This window comes from Sturnus vulgaris, chromosome 22, assembly GCF_052056855.1.
Source record: "Sturnus vulgaris isolate bStuVul1 chromosome 22, bStuVul1.hap1, whole genome shotgun sequence".
Classification (NCBI taxonomy): Eukaryota; Metazoa; Chordata; class Aves; order Passeriformes; family Sturnidae; genus Sturnus; species Sturnus vulgaris.
In genome coordinates, this window is record NC_142264.1 from 4,152,334 (window position 1) to 4,164,529 (window position 12,196).

The following is a 12,196-nucleotide window of genomic DNA, read 5'->3' on the forward strand; positions in this document are numbered from 1 at the left end:
GCAGCGCCGCGGCCTCAGGGCGGCAGCGCCGGGAGGGCCGGGCCGGGCGGACCGAGGGACCCGCGGGAGCGGCGTGAGGTGAGCGATGAGCGGAGGGACCGTCCCCTCACCCGGCACCGCGCTGCAGCTTGTGCCGCCGTCGCGGAGCCCGCGCTCCTGCCGCCACTCCCTTTGTGTCCGCCCCTCACGCCGCCTCACGGCAGATGCTGCCCCGCCAGGCCCGGTCCTGCTTGGCGGGAAGGGACGGAGAGCACCGGGCAGGGCGAGGAGGGCGCTCGGGTGGAGCTGCCGGGGCTCTCCAGGGTTTGAGGTTTGTGTTGGGATTGTGGTGGGGCCGGCACCGAGGCGGCTGCAGCGGCTCCAACTGCGAAACCGAAAGAGTTTTGGGTGCCCGGGCGTTCCGTGCGCGGGGCCCGGGGCTCCGCAGCCGGTGCGGGGTGTCGGTAACAGCGTTACAGGGCACGGTGCTGCTCGCTGCTGGGGTTCGTTCGTGTGCCCCCCATGCTCCTTTAAGCGATTTCCTCGCTTAACGGGCATAGGTAAATATTTATGCCTTTTCTGAGTGAAAAGTGAGACAAACGTTGTCTCATCTGCATTTAAATGACAGAAGGGATTCTCTCGCAAATCGTACTTGCCGCTTTATGAAATGCATTAATACAGCTATTAACCTAAACACCAAAACAGTTCTTGAGTGTGAGCTGAACAGATTTCTGCTGATGTACTACCTGGAGAAAGATTATAGTAGGTGAGAATTTTGCCCTTTTCCCAGACAGTGAGTCGCAGCAGAGGACAGAGCCTCAAGCAGTGCTAGGAGAGGTTCAGGCTGGGCACCGGGAGGAATTCCTTCATTGAAGGAGTTGTTGAATATTTCAGTATTGGAATGGGCTGCCCGGGGCGGATGCGTGTCACCATCCCTAGAGGTGTTCAGCTAGATGTGGCACTCAGTGCTCTGACCTGGGTGACAAGGTGGTGTTTGGTCACAGGTTGGATTCGGTGATCTCAAAGGTCTTTTCCAGCCGGAGTGATTCCGTGATTCAGTGGTTTGATTTCTGTTTTGCTCCAGATCTTTGAAACACCACCGAAACTTGGTCACCAGGGGGTGTATTGCTGAGGATACGGCTCTGCCCTCTGCACTCAGGACATGTATGGCTGAAGTGCTCAGCCCCTTCCCTGGCTGCAGGGCAGCGCTGTTCTCCCTCCCACCATGTGACCTGGCACACCTGCACAGCAAATAGCTCCTTTTTTCGAAGGTAAATGCCACAAATGTTGGATTTTCCTAGTTTACGCATATGCATGAGGAACTTAAGGCTTGGCTTTCTCTACTTTTGTTATGCTGAATAAAAGAACTAGTTACCATTTTTCTTTTTGTATAGTTCAAGAGTTCATTCTTTCGAAGCCTTCCATTGTTTTGAAGGGGCCTACAAGGAAGCTGGAGAGGGACACTTCATCAAGAGCTGTAGTGATAGGAGAATGGATTCAAACTGACAGAAGGCAGGGTTAGATTGAGTATTAGGAGAAAGTTCTTCCGTGTGAGGGTGGAGAGGCCCTGGCACAGGGTGCCCAGAGAAGCTGAGGCTGCCCCTGGATCCCTGGAAGTGTCCAAGGCCAGGTTGGACAGGGCTTGGAGCAGCCTGGGATGGTGGAAGGTGTCCCTGCCCATGGCAGGGGGTGGAATGAAATGATGCCTTAAGGACTCTTCCATCCCAAACCGTTCTGTAGAATTTTTCAGGCTAGCAGGATCTGAGATGTCACTATTGCTGCTTAGTGAAGGATGTTTGTTTTTAGAGGAAAGCAATCTGTGGTGAGAATTTTAACACTCTTCCTATAAAAATAACAAAGACAGGAAAGTTCTGCGTAAATAGCTTTTGCTTGTGACGACAGGGATTTGCTGACCTACAAATTTTAGCAAGAGATTAAGGAAAAAAAGCTAATTAAACTTTGTGTCACTAGACCTAAATTCCAGAGACACCAGTAAAATAATATATAGAGCTTTGCATTATAGTTCTGGAAAATCTGCAATGTGTGGGTAAGGAGATTTTTTTTTTTTTTTAATGTAAAATGAATTTTCACCTTTTTTTCCCAAGTTTGCACGTTTGACTACAGTGCTTTTCCTTTTTGCTATTCTGCAGGCATTTTTTTGTGTGATGTCCGTTTAATGCTTTAATCTGTTTAACTGCATGCACCTGGAACTGTAAGAGCACCTGCATTGGGGGCTGCTGATGAGTAACTGAAATCCTGAGCTCACCACCCTTGAAAATTGGGTCCTGTTGTGGCTGAAAGGGAATATTTTGCCACTTGAAGGCTTTGGGCTTTAATTCCTGCTTCTTTACCCCCTCCCCAGAATGAGCACGTGCCGATGGTGCACACAGAGTGGTACTGACACCACCGAGTTCCTGAAGCACTATGCTGCTCAAAGGCTGTCCCAGGAAGATTTTGAAGGATCCAATGATGACCTCTGTTACTGCCTGGAGTGTGTGGTTGAATATCACAAAGCAAGGGAAGAATGTCCAAGATTGCATGAGGTAATTAATGAAGAGATTAATTACGAGGCTTCTCTGGTCCAGCCTCAGTGTAGGGGGAGGGGTTGTGGGTTTTTTTGGGTTTTGGGAATAGATTGTGTTGCTTTTTAACTTTCTGTTTTTTTCATATGGAATTGCAAACTGCTGATTGTAAAACAGACATCCTCTTGTTTTGCCTATATTGAAATCAGTAAGAACTAAACCAGTAGTTGTAAGTTGCTGACCAGATACTACAGCTTCGACTTCTTTCATGCTGTTGATGGTTTGTCATCTGAAACAAGGACCAGCTGCCAGAATAACAGCTCATTTCTTTAATGTGTTTTCTCTTTTCTGCTGCTTTCTCTTCCTGTACTGGCTTGTTCCTGTTTTTGTTTGCTTTCACTTCTCATTTGTACTTTTCTCCTATGTTTGAATTTCAGAGATCAGACCTTGCAAGACTGTGCAATTTAGCATAAAGGTTTAAACCTCTTTTATAATCCTCCCTTACTAGTATACAATTTTATATTTTTTGGAAAGCTTATTTTCCCTTCTGTATGTAAAGTACGTGTTTTTAGCTAATTGATCATAATACAGATGTCTGAAAGTCAACTAGATTGCTCTGGACAGCAATTTTATGTGACTGGAAGTTCTATAGACTGGAAATAAGAGAAGAGTGTCCAGACCTACTGCAAGTTCCTTTTTGTGTCCATTTACTACAGGGAAATAAACTTGGTGTGTAATTGAGGCTTGGAGCAGTTACTTAAGATGAGTAAGTTAAGTGAGTGAATCCCTATAAATATCCAGCAAGTCAGTCAGTCTCTGCATTGTTTATGTTATTTTCCTTCCATTAATTGCAAAATCTGAAAGGAGGCAAGATTTTATAATTGGTTTTCCCATCTTCCTAAATATGCTCTTTTCCTGTATTTTTGTGTATTTGCCAGTGGAACAAAGTTTTATGACTAACCTAAAGTAAGTATTGAAATGAATATTTAACAGAATCATGAAATTACATCTAGTTTGAAGGCTAGTCTTTTAAAAATGACTTTGTAGTCTTAACTTTAAAATGAGAGATTTGTGCTTTGCATAATTTGATTCCTTTTCAAAGCTTTAGTGTTTTGGCGCATGCGTAGAAAGAAACTTTTCAAAATGAGATTTCAACTTTTGACAGCGTAATTAAGATTACTCTATGTGTTTCCCCAAATTAAAACACAAACTAACAGAGTGTCAGTTTATGCGGTGCTTTATTCGGGGGACCTGCGGACTCCACGTCCAAAGTCAGAATCCCACCGGTTCCCTTTTTCAGAGGGTTTTTATACCCTTTTTTACAAATGGTCTACGTGCAGAAGTACACATTCTTCTAAATAATATAGATACATTCATCTTGTAGATAACATTTTACATCATAAATCCTACATAGTTGCTTACCCTAGGACTATAGTGTTCTCCCCCTTAATCTCCCTCTTATGCCACTGCCCACCACCAGTACTTTATTTATGATTATACTTTAACCTTATCACTAATAGTTCTGCATGCTCTGCTAAATCTTTTGAACATTGTTTCCTCAGCACAGCACATTCCTAAGTTAGTTTCCCAGGGCCTACTCTTGGAACTGCAGTCTCCAAGCCTTAGCATTACTACTACTATTATGGTTTATACACTTTATATTCCAATATTCAGGATTTCTAGTCCATACGGTAACATATGTGGTAATAAATGTTCTTAATCACTTTAATCACGAGTCCGCTTTAATTGTTATTTTTCCCCACTAATAGGACCTGTGGCACTTGGAAACCTCCCGCCTCATTGCCCACATGGAGAAATCCATGCACGAAGAAACAGGAGAGGATGAGTTGTTTCTGATCGATGAGCGTGGGGAGACGCCTCTGTCTGGTTTTGTGGGCCCAAATTTTGAGAACAACCTGCGAGTGCCTCTGCTGGAAATACTGAAATACCCATATCTGCTGCTGCATAAGAAAGTCAGTATGTATCTGATCATATCCCTGTGGAAGGGAAAGGTTTTGTTCCACTGCAGGAGGTGAAAATAAACAGTAGTTAAACCAGAGGTTCAATATATATATATTTTTTTTTTTTTGGTACTAAAGACACTTTTTTGTGAGCCTGTAGATTAACTGTGTCTTACCCTTTTAGGTGAGCTGTGTGTAGAAGTGCTCTGTAGAATGGAACTAAGTCACGACTCCTTTCAGGTCTTTGAAAAATACCCGGGAATTTATCTCTTTTTGGTACACCCAAATGAGGTGGTAAGTTCCTTTTTCTGTTCTGCTGAATCCTGCTTTTGTGCACTATGTTAATACTGAAGGGATTGATTGATGTCTTTGCATGATTTTAGAAAATCTGTGTGGTGCATTTATCTGTAAGTAAAACTTGACATCTGTTACAGTATGCAGTTCTCTGATTAAAATATCTTGGTCAGTAACATGTAAATGACATAAAATTAGTACACACCAACTGCTACACTGTTGCACATAAATCCCAAGGAATTTTCCTTGTAGCTATTACCCTGAATTTTAACTTTCTTATCATCAACATCATCTTGTAGGTATAGCAAGGCTGTTTCTAAGATTATTTTGAAGACTTATTTTTAATTATTCTATTAGTAAAAATATGCCTTTGTCCCATTTGTAATGGCAGTGCTTCCTCTTACAGAATTGGGATTTTATTTGTTCTTTTTATCATTATATAACTTTTTTTTTCAATCCATAGATTCGTCGATGGGCCATCCTAACAGCAAGGAATTTAGGAAAGGTTGACAGGGATGATTACTACGACCTAGAGGAAGTGCTGACTTGTTTGTTCAAAGTTATTGAGTTGGGGCTTTTTGAGAATCCAGATATTTACAGCTCTTCAATGGTTGAAAAGGGGAAACTCATCCTTCTGCCAGCTCATTTGTATGACACAGCCAACTACAAGAACTATTGGCTGGGTGAGTATTTATGATCAGAAATGAATTTGTGTAGTCTCCCATTTGTAAGCACTTCTTTTGAGTCAGAGCTCTACAATTTCATAGGTGCTGTGTATTTTTTCAAATATATAGACAGGTTGCCTCTTTTTTTTTTGTTTTCTGTAGGAATTTGCATGTTGCTGTCAGTGCTGGAAGAACAAGCTATGGACTCTTTGTTACTGGGCCCAGACAAACAAAATGATTTCATGCAGTCTATACTTCACACTATGGAGAAAGAAGCAGCTGGTAACTAGTTTTATACTTGGGATTAAGACAGTTTATAGCCCATTTTTCATCTTTATCAAATTCCTTGTTAAGTTCTTAGTATTGTAATGAGAGATAATTTTACCTCAGGCATATTTATCTTCTGAAAGGTAAAATATTTGGGCAATACTGACAAATACTGAAAGATGACATCCAAAGTCTGGAGTGGAGAAGAGATGGCAGAGTTTTTGCGGAATCTGGCATAGAGGTTTTGAGAGGACAAATCTGCAATTTCTGTCACTGTTTTCATTTAATGTGCAGGCTGCATGTGCATACAGAGTGCTGGTTTCATTGTGGCATAAATTTTGAATTTTGAATCCTAAAGTAAAGAAACTCCTGAATTGCTGTATCTTGCCTTAAAATTTGACTCTTCCATCTGTCCATTTGAGGGGACCCCTTTTTGCAGCTGTAAATTTAGGCTGTAGAATTTAGATTTAGAAACCCCATGGGTTACCATGGCATAATCTGGGAATGGCCTGTGAGCTCAAGGTCAGGATTTCCTCTTAAATGAGCAGATCTTTATAAACTTCATGTTTATTGAGGGTATGATATTTTCTTACATGAAGGAGTAAGAACACACTTGAAAGAACCAATTGCTTCTAGTGAAAATGTGAAGTATAAATTAGCTGTGTAAGTAAAAGTGTAAATAACTGAGTTGTGCCCCTCATAGCACACCCCTGCAAAAATCAGTGTGAAAGAATCAGTTTAATTGAGTTGAGAAATACCAGTATTATTTAATACTAATAATGGGCATCCAGGCTCCTGTTGATTTAAGACTGCATAAGGAGCAGTCTCTGTACAAATGAGGGAACATGCCTTTTTTTCCTTCTTTTTCCAGGTTAAAAAGTACAGTTGCAACTTACTAGAATACTTTTCTGTTGATACTTTAGAAAAATCAATGAGAACCAGCTCTTTCAATTTCTGCTTAGCCTAAGAATGTCCAGGACTTGTATTTCAACCCTCTCCACTGTTGCTCTTGTGTTTCAGATGATTCCACTGACCCCTTCTGGCCTGCCCTGCATTGTTTCATGGTTATTTTGGATCAGCTTGGATCTAAAGTTTGGGGTCAGCTGATTGATCCTGTCCAAGCCTTTCAAACCATAATCAACAGTGTGAGCTACAACAACGAAATCAAAAATATTCGCAGTAGCTTCAGGAGGTCAGTTCTTGTCAGTGCTGCTGTAATTTGTGTTGGGGCAGGGAGATAAATTAGAAAAAATATGATGTTTCCAACTTCAAACAAAGAAAGTTGAAGTAGGTCTCCTAAAATTGTGAGGTTCCTTCAAAAAAATATATTTTTTTTGGTCACTCTAATGTCTGTGTTAAACTTGTTAGGATTTTCTTTCCCTGAATTGGGAAGACTGTTAAGTGTTCTGTGCTTATTTAGTGCTACAACCAACTTGTACTGAAGGTTAATAAAAATGGCCATGTCCAAGGTTTGGTAAATTTATGGGAATTCCTGAATTTTCAGTAGATGGCATTCTGGACAGTTGTTCTATGTAGGCAAATCCATGACTTAATTGAGACAGTCACTTCCTCCACCTCTTAGAAGCTGGATAAACAAAGTTTGACACTTTAAAATATGGTACCTTTTAATTGGTGTGCTTTATCTCTGACAAGTTCTAATGGTCCCTTGGTATCTGAAAAGCAAGGTCTGTCCTGGCTTTCTTAGAGTTTTATTTGGGTGAGTCTGTAGTGATTTATGCTTTTTTTTCAGGACAAAATCTGAACCAGAGTCAGACTACGGTGATGACATGATTTCTTGCAGTCAGATTGTGTATAATTATAACACAGAAAAGCCTCAAAAGGTATTAAACCAGTATTTTATATTCCTTTTCTTTGACCTGGAGTCACTGAATGACATTGTCAAGAATAAACATTTCCAAGTGTAGTCATCTCTTGGTGTCAATGTGTTACATTTATGAGCCTCTTTTAAAGGCTTTCCATGTGTTTTTAGTTATGTCAGCATGACAGTGTCTTTTAATAGTTCACAATGATTTTTGAAGGAACTACTACTTCACACCAATTTCGTAGGTAATGTTTTAGGAAATTAGTTCCTTATATATCTGCATGCTCTTTATTTTTGTGGTTTTTCGTGACTTACATTGGGATATAAGAGATGTTACTGTTTAATGAAGAAATATATGAAAGAAAGTAACAAAAAAGCTTGGCTATGAAAAAGCTGAACTGTGCATATCACTGAGGCTGTTGTGTGGTGAATGTGTTTTTCAGGACACTGGCTGGAAGGCTGCCATTTGCCCAGAGTACTGCCCCAACATGTACGAAGATATGCAGACCCTGGCTAACATGCTTCAGTCTGACATTGGCAGAGACCTGCGTGTCCATCACAGCACATTCCTCTGGTTCATCCCTTTTGTTCAGTCCCTTATGGACCTCAAGGACTTGGGTGTAGCCTATATAGTGGAGGTCATCCACTACCTCTGCTCAGAAATCAAAGACATCCTCATCGAAAGATTTCAGCAGTGCGACAAAATCTCCGAGTTCTTCCTCCTCATCTTGGTGTCCATTGTTGAGCTACACAGAAGTAAGAAGTGCCTCCATTTGCTGTGGATCAGCTCCCAGGAGTGGGTGGAGGCAGTGGTGAGGTGTGCCACGCTCCCAAGCAGAGCCTTCACTCGGTGCAGTGAGAAGGCACCGGGGCTGTGTGCCAAGGGCTCGGCTGTGGGCTCCTTGCAGGCGCCCAGCTCGGTGCAGCACGCCTGCGTGCAGCTCATCCGCAGCCTGCTCAAGGAGGGCTACCAGATCGGCCAGCACGCCCTGTGCAAGCAGTACCTGGACAAACTCAACCTCCTCCTGCGGGGAAATCGAGCTGTGGGGTGGCAGCTGAGCAGCCAGGAAACCCAGGAGCTGCAAACGTGTTTAAAGCAAGTTATAAGAAGTATAAAGGGCAAAGCACTGAGCACCTCTTTGGCTGGAGGAAGCAGTTCAAACTCAGCAGCTTTGCCAGCTATCTCTCTAAAGCAGGACAAGAACGCATGTGATGGTGGATACAAGATGAGTGGACATGAGAGGAGGGACCTTTATTCACCCTTTGTCACGTCAAAGGAAGACAGAGATTGTCAAGAGAACCCTTTCCATAAGAGAAAGAATGCCTGGGAAGAGGAATGTAGAGATGCATGTAGGAGTTCAACATCTTGCACATCCACAGAAAGCCTCTTGATGAATATTAAAAAGGAACCTGATGACTTGGCAGCTCAGGAGTTTACATTCCCACAGAACTCTTTGGCAGCAAAAGTATGTGGGAAAGTTCAGGAAAATAGGAACTCTGATCTTGTGGCAGGAAAATGCAATACGGACGATGAGTGCTTCAATTCAAACACCCAGCATTCAGATTTCAGGAGAGGCAGAGAGTTAGAAATGAAACACAGAGCAGAACCCAAAACGCAACCATATCTGTCTGCTCAAACTCATGTTGATTCTCCATCTTCAAGGAATTGCCAAAGTATGCAAGAGACAAGTGGAAACGGTGTATTCCAGTCCAGACTGATCCCCACTAAACAAGTCTCCAAGGAAGATTCCTCTAACTCTTCTAGAAATGAACCTGGTGTGCAGGGGAAGGAAGATGACAGTACTTTACTTTTAGGGCGTAATGACACCTCACTGAAAAAAGTATCAACAGAAGAAAAATCAGGTTCATCGTTGATGTCTTTCTTTAAGAGAAACACCACTATGCAAACTTCAAACCAGGAGCAGCCTAATTTAAATGATCTGAATAAATATGACTGCAAAAATCAAGTTTCAGAGACATTTTGTAGGGATAACACTTCAGCGTGTGGTTATTTTCCATTTAGCTCAGAAAACAAGAGGGATATGATGAGGCCACTGTCAGTGAAGCGTGAGTCAAGTGACAGATTGTTTGAGTTTTCTGAATATTTCAGGAGGGAAAACAGTTCAGTGGGGAAGAAAGAGGAGGATTTTGTGAAGACGGTTTCCAATGATAATGCTTTGTCGGACTCCCAGATTGATGGAGAGCTCAGTAAATTATCTTTAGCTGCTTATGCCAAAAGTGTCAATTTTCCTGTTGAATCCATCCAGGAAAGCTCAGTTTGCCACAATGTGTCTGATATTAAAAGGAAAGTGAAAGGTTCTGTAAGATCTTCCAACGAGGGCCAAAGTACCAAGTGTCCCAGTGGAGCAGATGGCCCTAGCAATCAAGTCATTGTAATTTCAGACTCTTCTGATGAAGAAAAAGGCGTGGCTGACAAGGAGGAAACAAAAACCAAGAATGAAAATGTGTGTGCAGAGGAATCTTCAACTTCCAGCAGCATTTCTGATAGTGACACTAAAAGAGAATCAAGGCCTCCAGGCTCTCCCCTGTTACTGGATGACTGTGATTCTCAGTACTTTGAGTTTGAAACAGAAGCTGATGTTTTTTCAGCTTGGCAAGATACTCAAGCGTATGCTGTGGAAACAACTGAGGAGTGTAAACAAGATGACGTTTCAGCAGCAGCTGAGACGAGTAATTCAGATGACTGCCTGAATGATAACTTAAATGACTGGGGCTATGACCTGCATTACTTTAGTGATGACTCCATGGAAGAAGCAGCAAGCCCAGTAGAAAAGCAGACAGAAGATACTTCTCATCAGAAAGAAGCTGATGATACAAAAGAAGCAACTAATTCAACCTCAGAAGAATCAGTTGGCAAGGAAGATGCAAAAGGTCAGCTGGAGAAATGTGCAGACAAAGGTACTGCTAAAAGCTTCACCCTGGATTCAAAATTGCCTGAACCCAAAGCATCTACATCTCCCATCTCATTAGCTTCAAAGTTGGCCCTTAAGAAAAATAGCACAAGCCTACAGAAGACCACAGCAAAATGTAAATCAGCAACGGCTGTTCAGAGAAGTCCTAAAAAACCTCCCCTTCTTAAAACAGCCAAAAATAAAACACCATTCCAAAGCACAGCAGAACGTTCTCAGCCTGGCAGGTCGATGCCTGCCGTGGTTCCTCCAAGGAAGGTTCGGCAGAGTCCTGCTCCAGCATCAACTGTGGAAAAGCTTGGCCTGAAGAAGGGTCCCCGCAAGGCGTTCGATTTGTCCCAGCCCTCCCTGGAGAGCCTGGCTCAGCTGCGCAGCCACGGCAAAGCCGCAGGCAGAATTCCAGTTGGGCAGAAAAGGAGAACCAAACAGATCGAGGCTCAGTGCTTGTCTGTAAAACGTAATAAAAAACTGCTCGCCTGCCAAGACCGGCAGTATCTACGGCAGACAAGGCCCAAAAGAAGTGTGAAAAATTCTGCAGGAAGTTCAGAGAGCAGAAACAAAGTTAACAAAGTGTCTGCAAAGCCTGTGGAACAAAAGCCTCAAAGTTTTGAACTGGCAGCTATTAAAGAATCTGTTGAAAACCAGAGGGAGAAAAAAAGAGAAGAGACTGATTGTCCTTCTGCCAGTGAGAGAAAATTTGAGAGCTTCTCTGTGGAGGGGGTGGCAAGTGCCTCTAAAATGCCTCATTCTTCAGACTGGAACAGAAAATGGGAGGGTAACAGTGTGGTGGTTCCTCCTGTCCCTATGGATTCGAGTCTCTCTTCCACTGCACTTGGAGATGATAAAGATGAGTCTTCAGGAAAAGGTTGCACTGTCCTGCCTGAGTGTGAGATGAAAACCTCAGAGCAAAATGGGTGTAAATCAGATGAAAGCAGTGACGAAGGTGATGATAATTTGTTTTTAACCCAATTAGATCCTGTGGATATGGAGTTATGTTCTCAGGAGGAAAGTGTTCAAGATTCTGCTATAGTTAGTAAGACCCCAGAGGAAATGGATGTTGATGAAAGCCTTCAGCAGAATGAACCCTCAGCTGTTGTGAAATGTAAGGACAAAGACTGTATGGAACAGGTGGAAAAACCTGGAGAATACTGCAGTAAACACCCAGCCACCAGCCCAGGGCCAGATCATGTGTTTGCCAAGCCTTCTCTACCACCACCTAAAATACCAAAGCCTTCCACTACCAAAATTTTCAGCTCAACGAGTTCCTCACGGAACGCAGCCTTCAGCAAAGATCTCGAAGACTGCAGAAAGTTGCCCCCACCTTCAAAAAGCAAAGTGAACGCGGCCAAAGCAGTGGCAGCCAGGCCACCACCGCTTTCAAAACCTGCACCAGCAGGAAATCCAGTGTGCAGATCTCCAAGTTTCAGTAATTTACCTCAACCCCTTAGTACCAATAACGTTCTCCAGTTACAAAATAGACGCTATGAGAATGCTTCAAATATTTCCAGAGGGTCTGGCCGAGACACCTACTCCTCTTTTCTTGGCGCTCAGCAGCGCAATTACAGCATTTTTGTTAACCATGTCCTGGAGTGGACTTACGACATGTTTGCAAACTTCAACTTCTTTGGAACTCCAGATAATCTTCTGCAGTCCATAGTAGCCTCTGTTCCTGTCCATTTTGAGGGCTACAACGAATATTTTAATACATTTTTTCCCTTGATGATGCTCAACGCCTTTGAAACAGTAAGTAGCTTTC

The 12,196-nt window shown here is 42.7% G+C and overlaps 1 protein-coding gene across 2 annotated transcripts in view; it reads left to right on the plus strand.

Annotated features, from left to right (window-relative positions):
* The first annotated feature begins 13 nt into the window (after positions 1-13).
* The window catches only part of SETX (senataxin), a 28,324-nt gene continuing 16,141 nt past the window's right edge, over positions 14-12,196 (plus strand). The window contains exons 1-10 of one of the 2 annotated variants that reach the window (XM_088177344.1): positions 14-78; positions 1,064-1,250; positions 2,342-2,522; positions 4,271-4,478; positions 4,647-4,756; positions 5,220-5,439; positions 5,584-5,703; positions 6,709-6,880; positions 7,439-7,529; positions 7,954-12,183. In XM_088177344.1, coding sequence (XP_088033470.1) covers positions 2,343-2,522; positions 4,271-4,478; positions 4,647-4,756; positions 5,220-5,439; positions 5,584-5,703; positions 6,709-6,880; positions 7,439-7,529; positions 7,954-12,183 — 5,331 coding nt within the window. In that variant the 5' untranslated portion in view covers positions 14-78; positions 1,064-1,250; position 2,342. The remainder of the gene's footprint in view (positions 79-1,063; positions 1,251-2,341; positions 2,523-4,270; positions 4,479-4,646; positions 4,757-5,219; positions 5,440-5,583; positions 5,704-6,708; positions 6,881-7,438; positions 7,530-7,953; positions 12,184-12,196) is intronic. The other variant, XM_088177345.1, reaches the window with a different exon arrangement.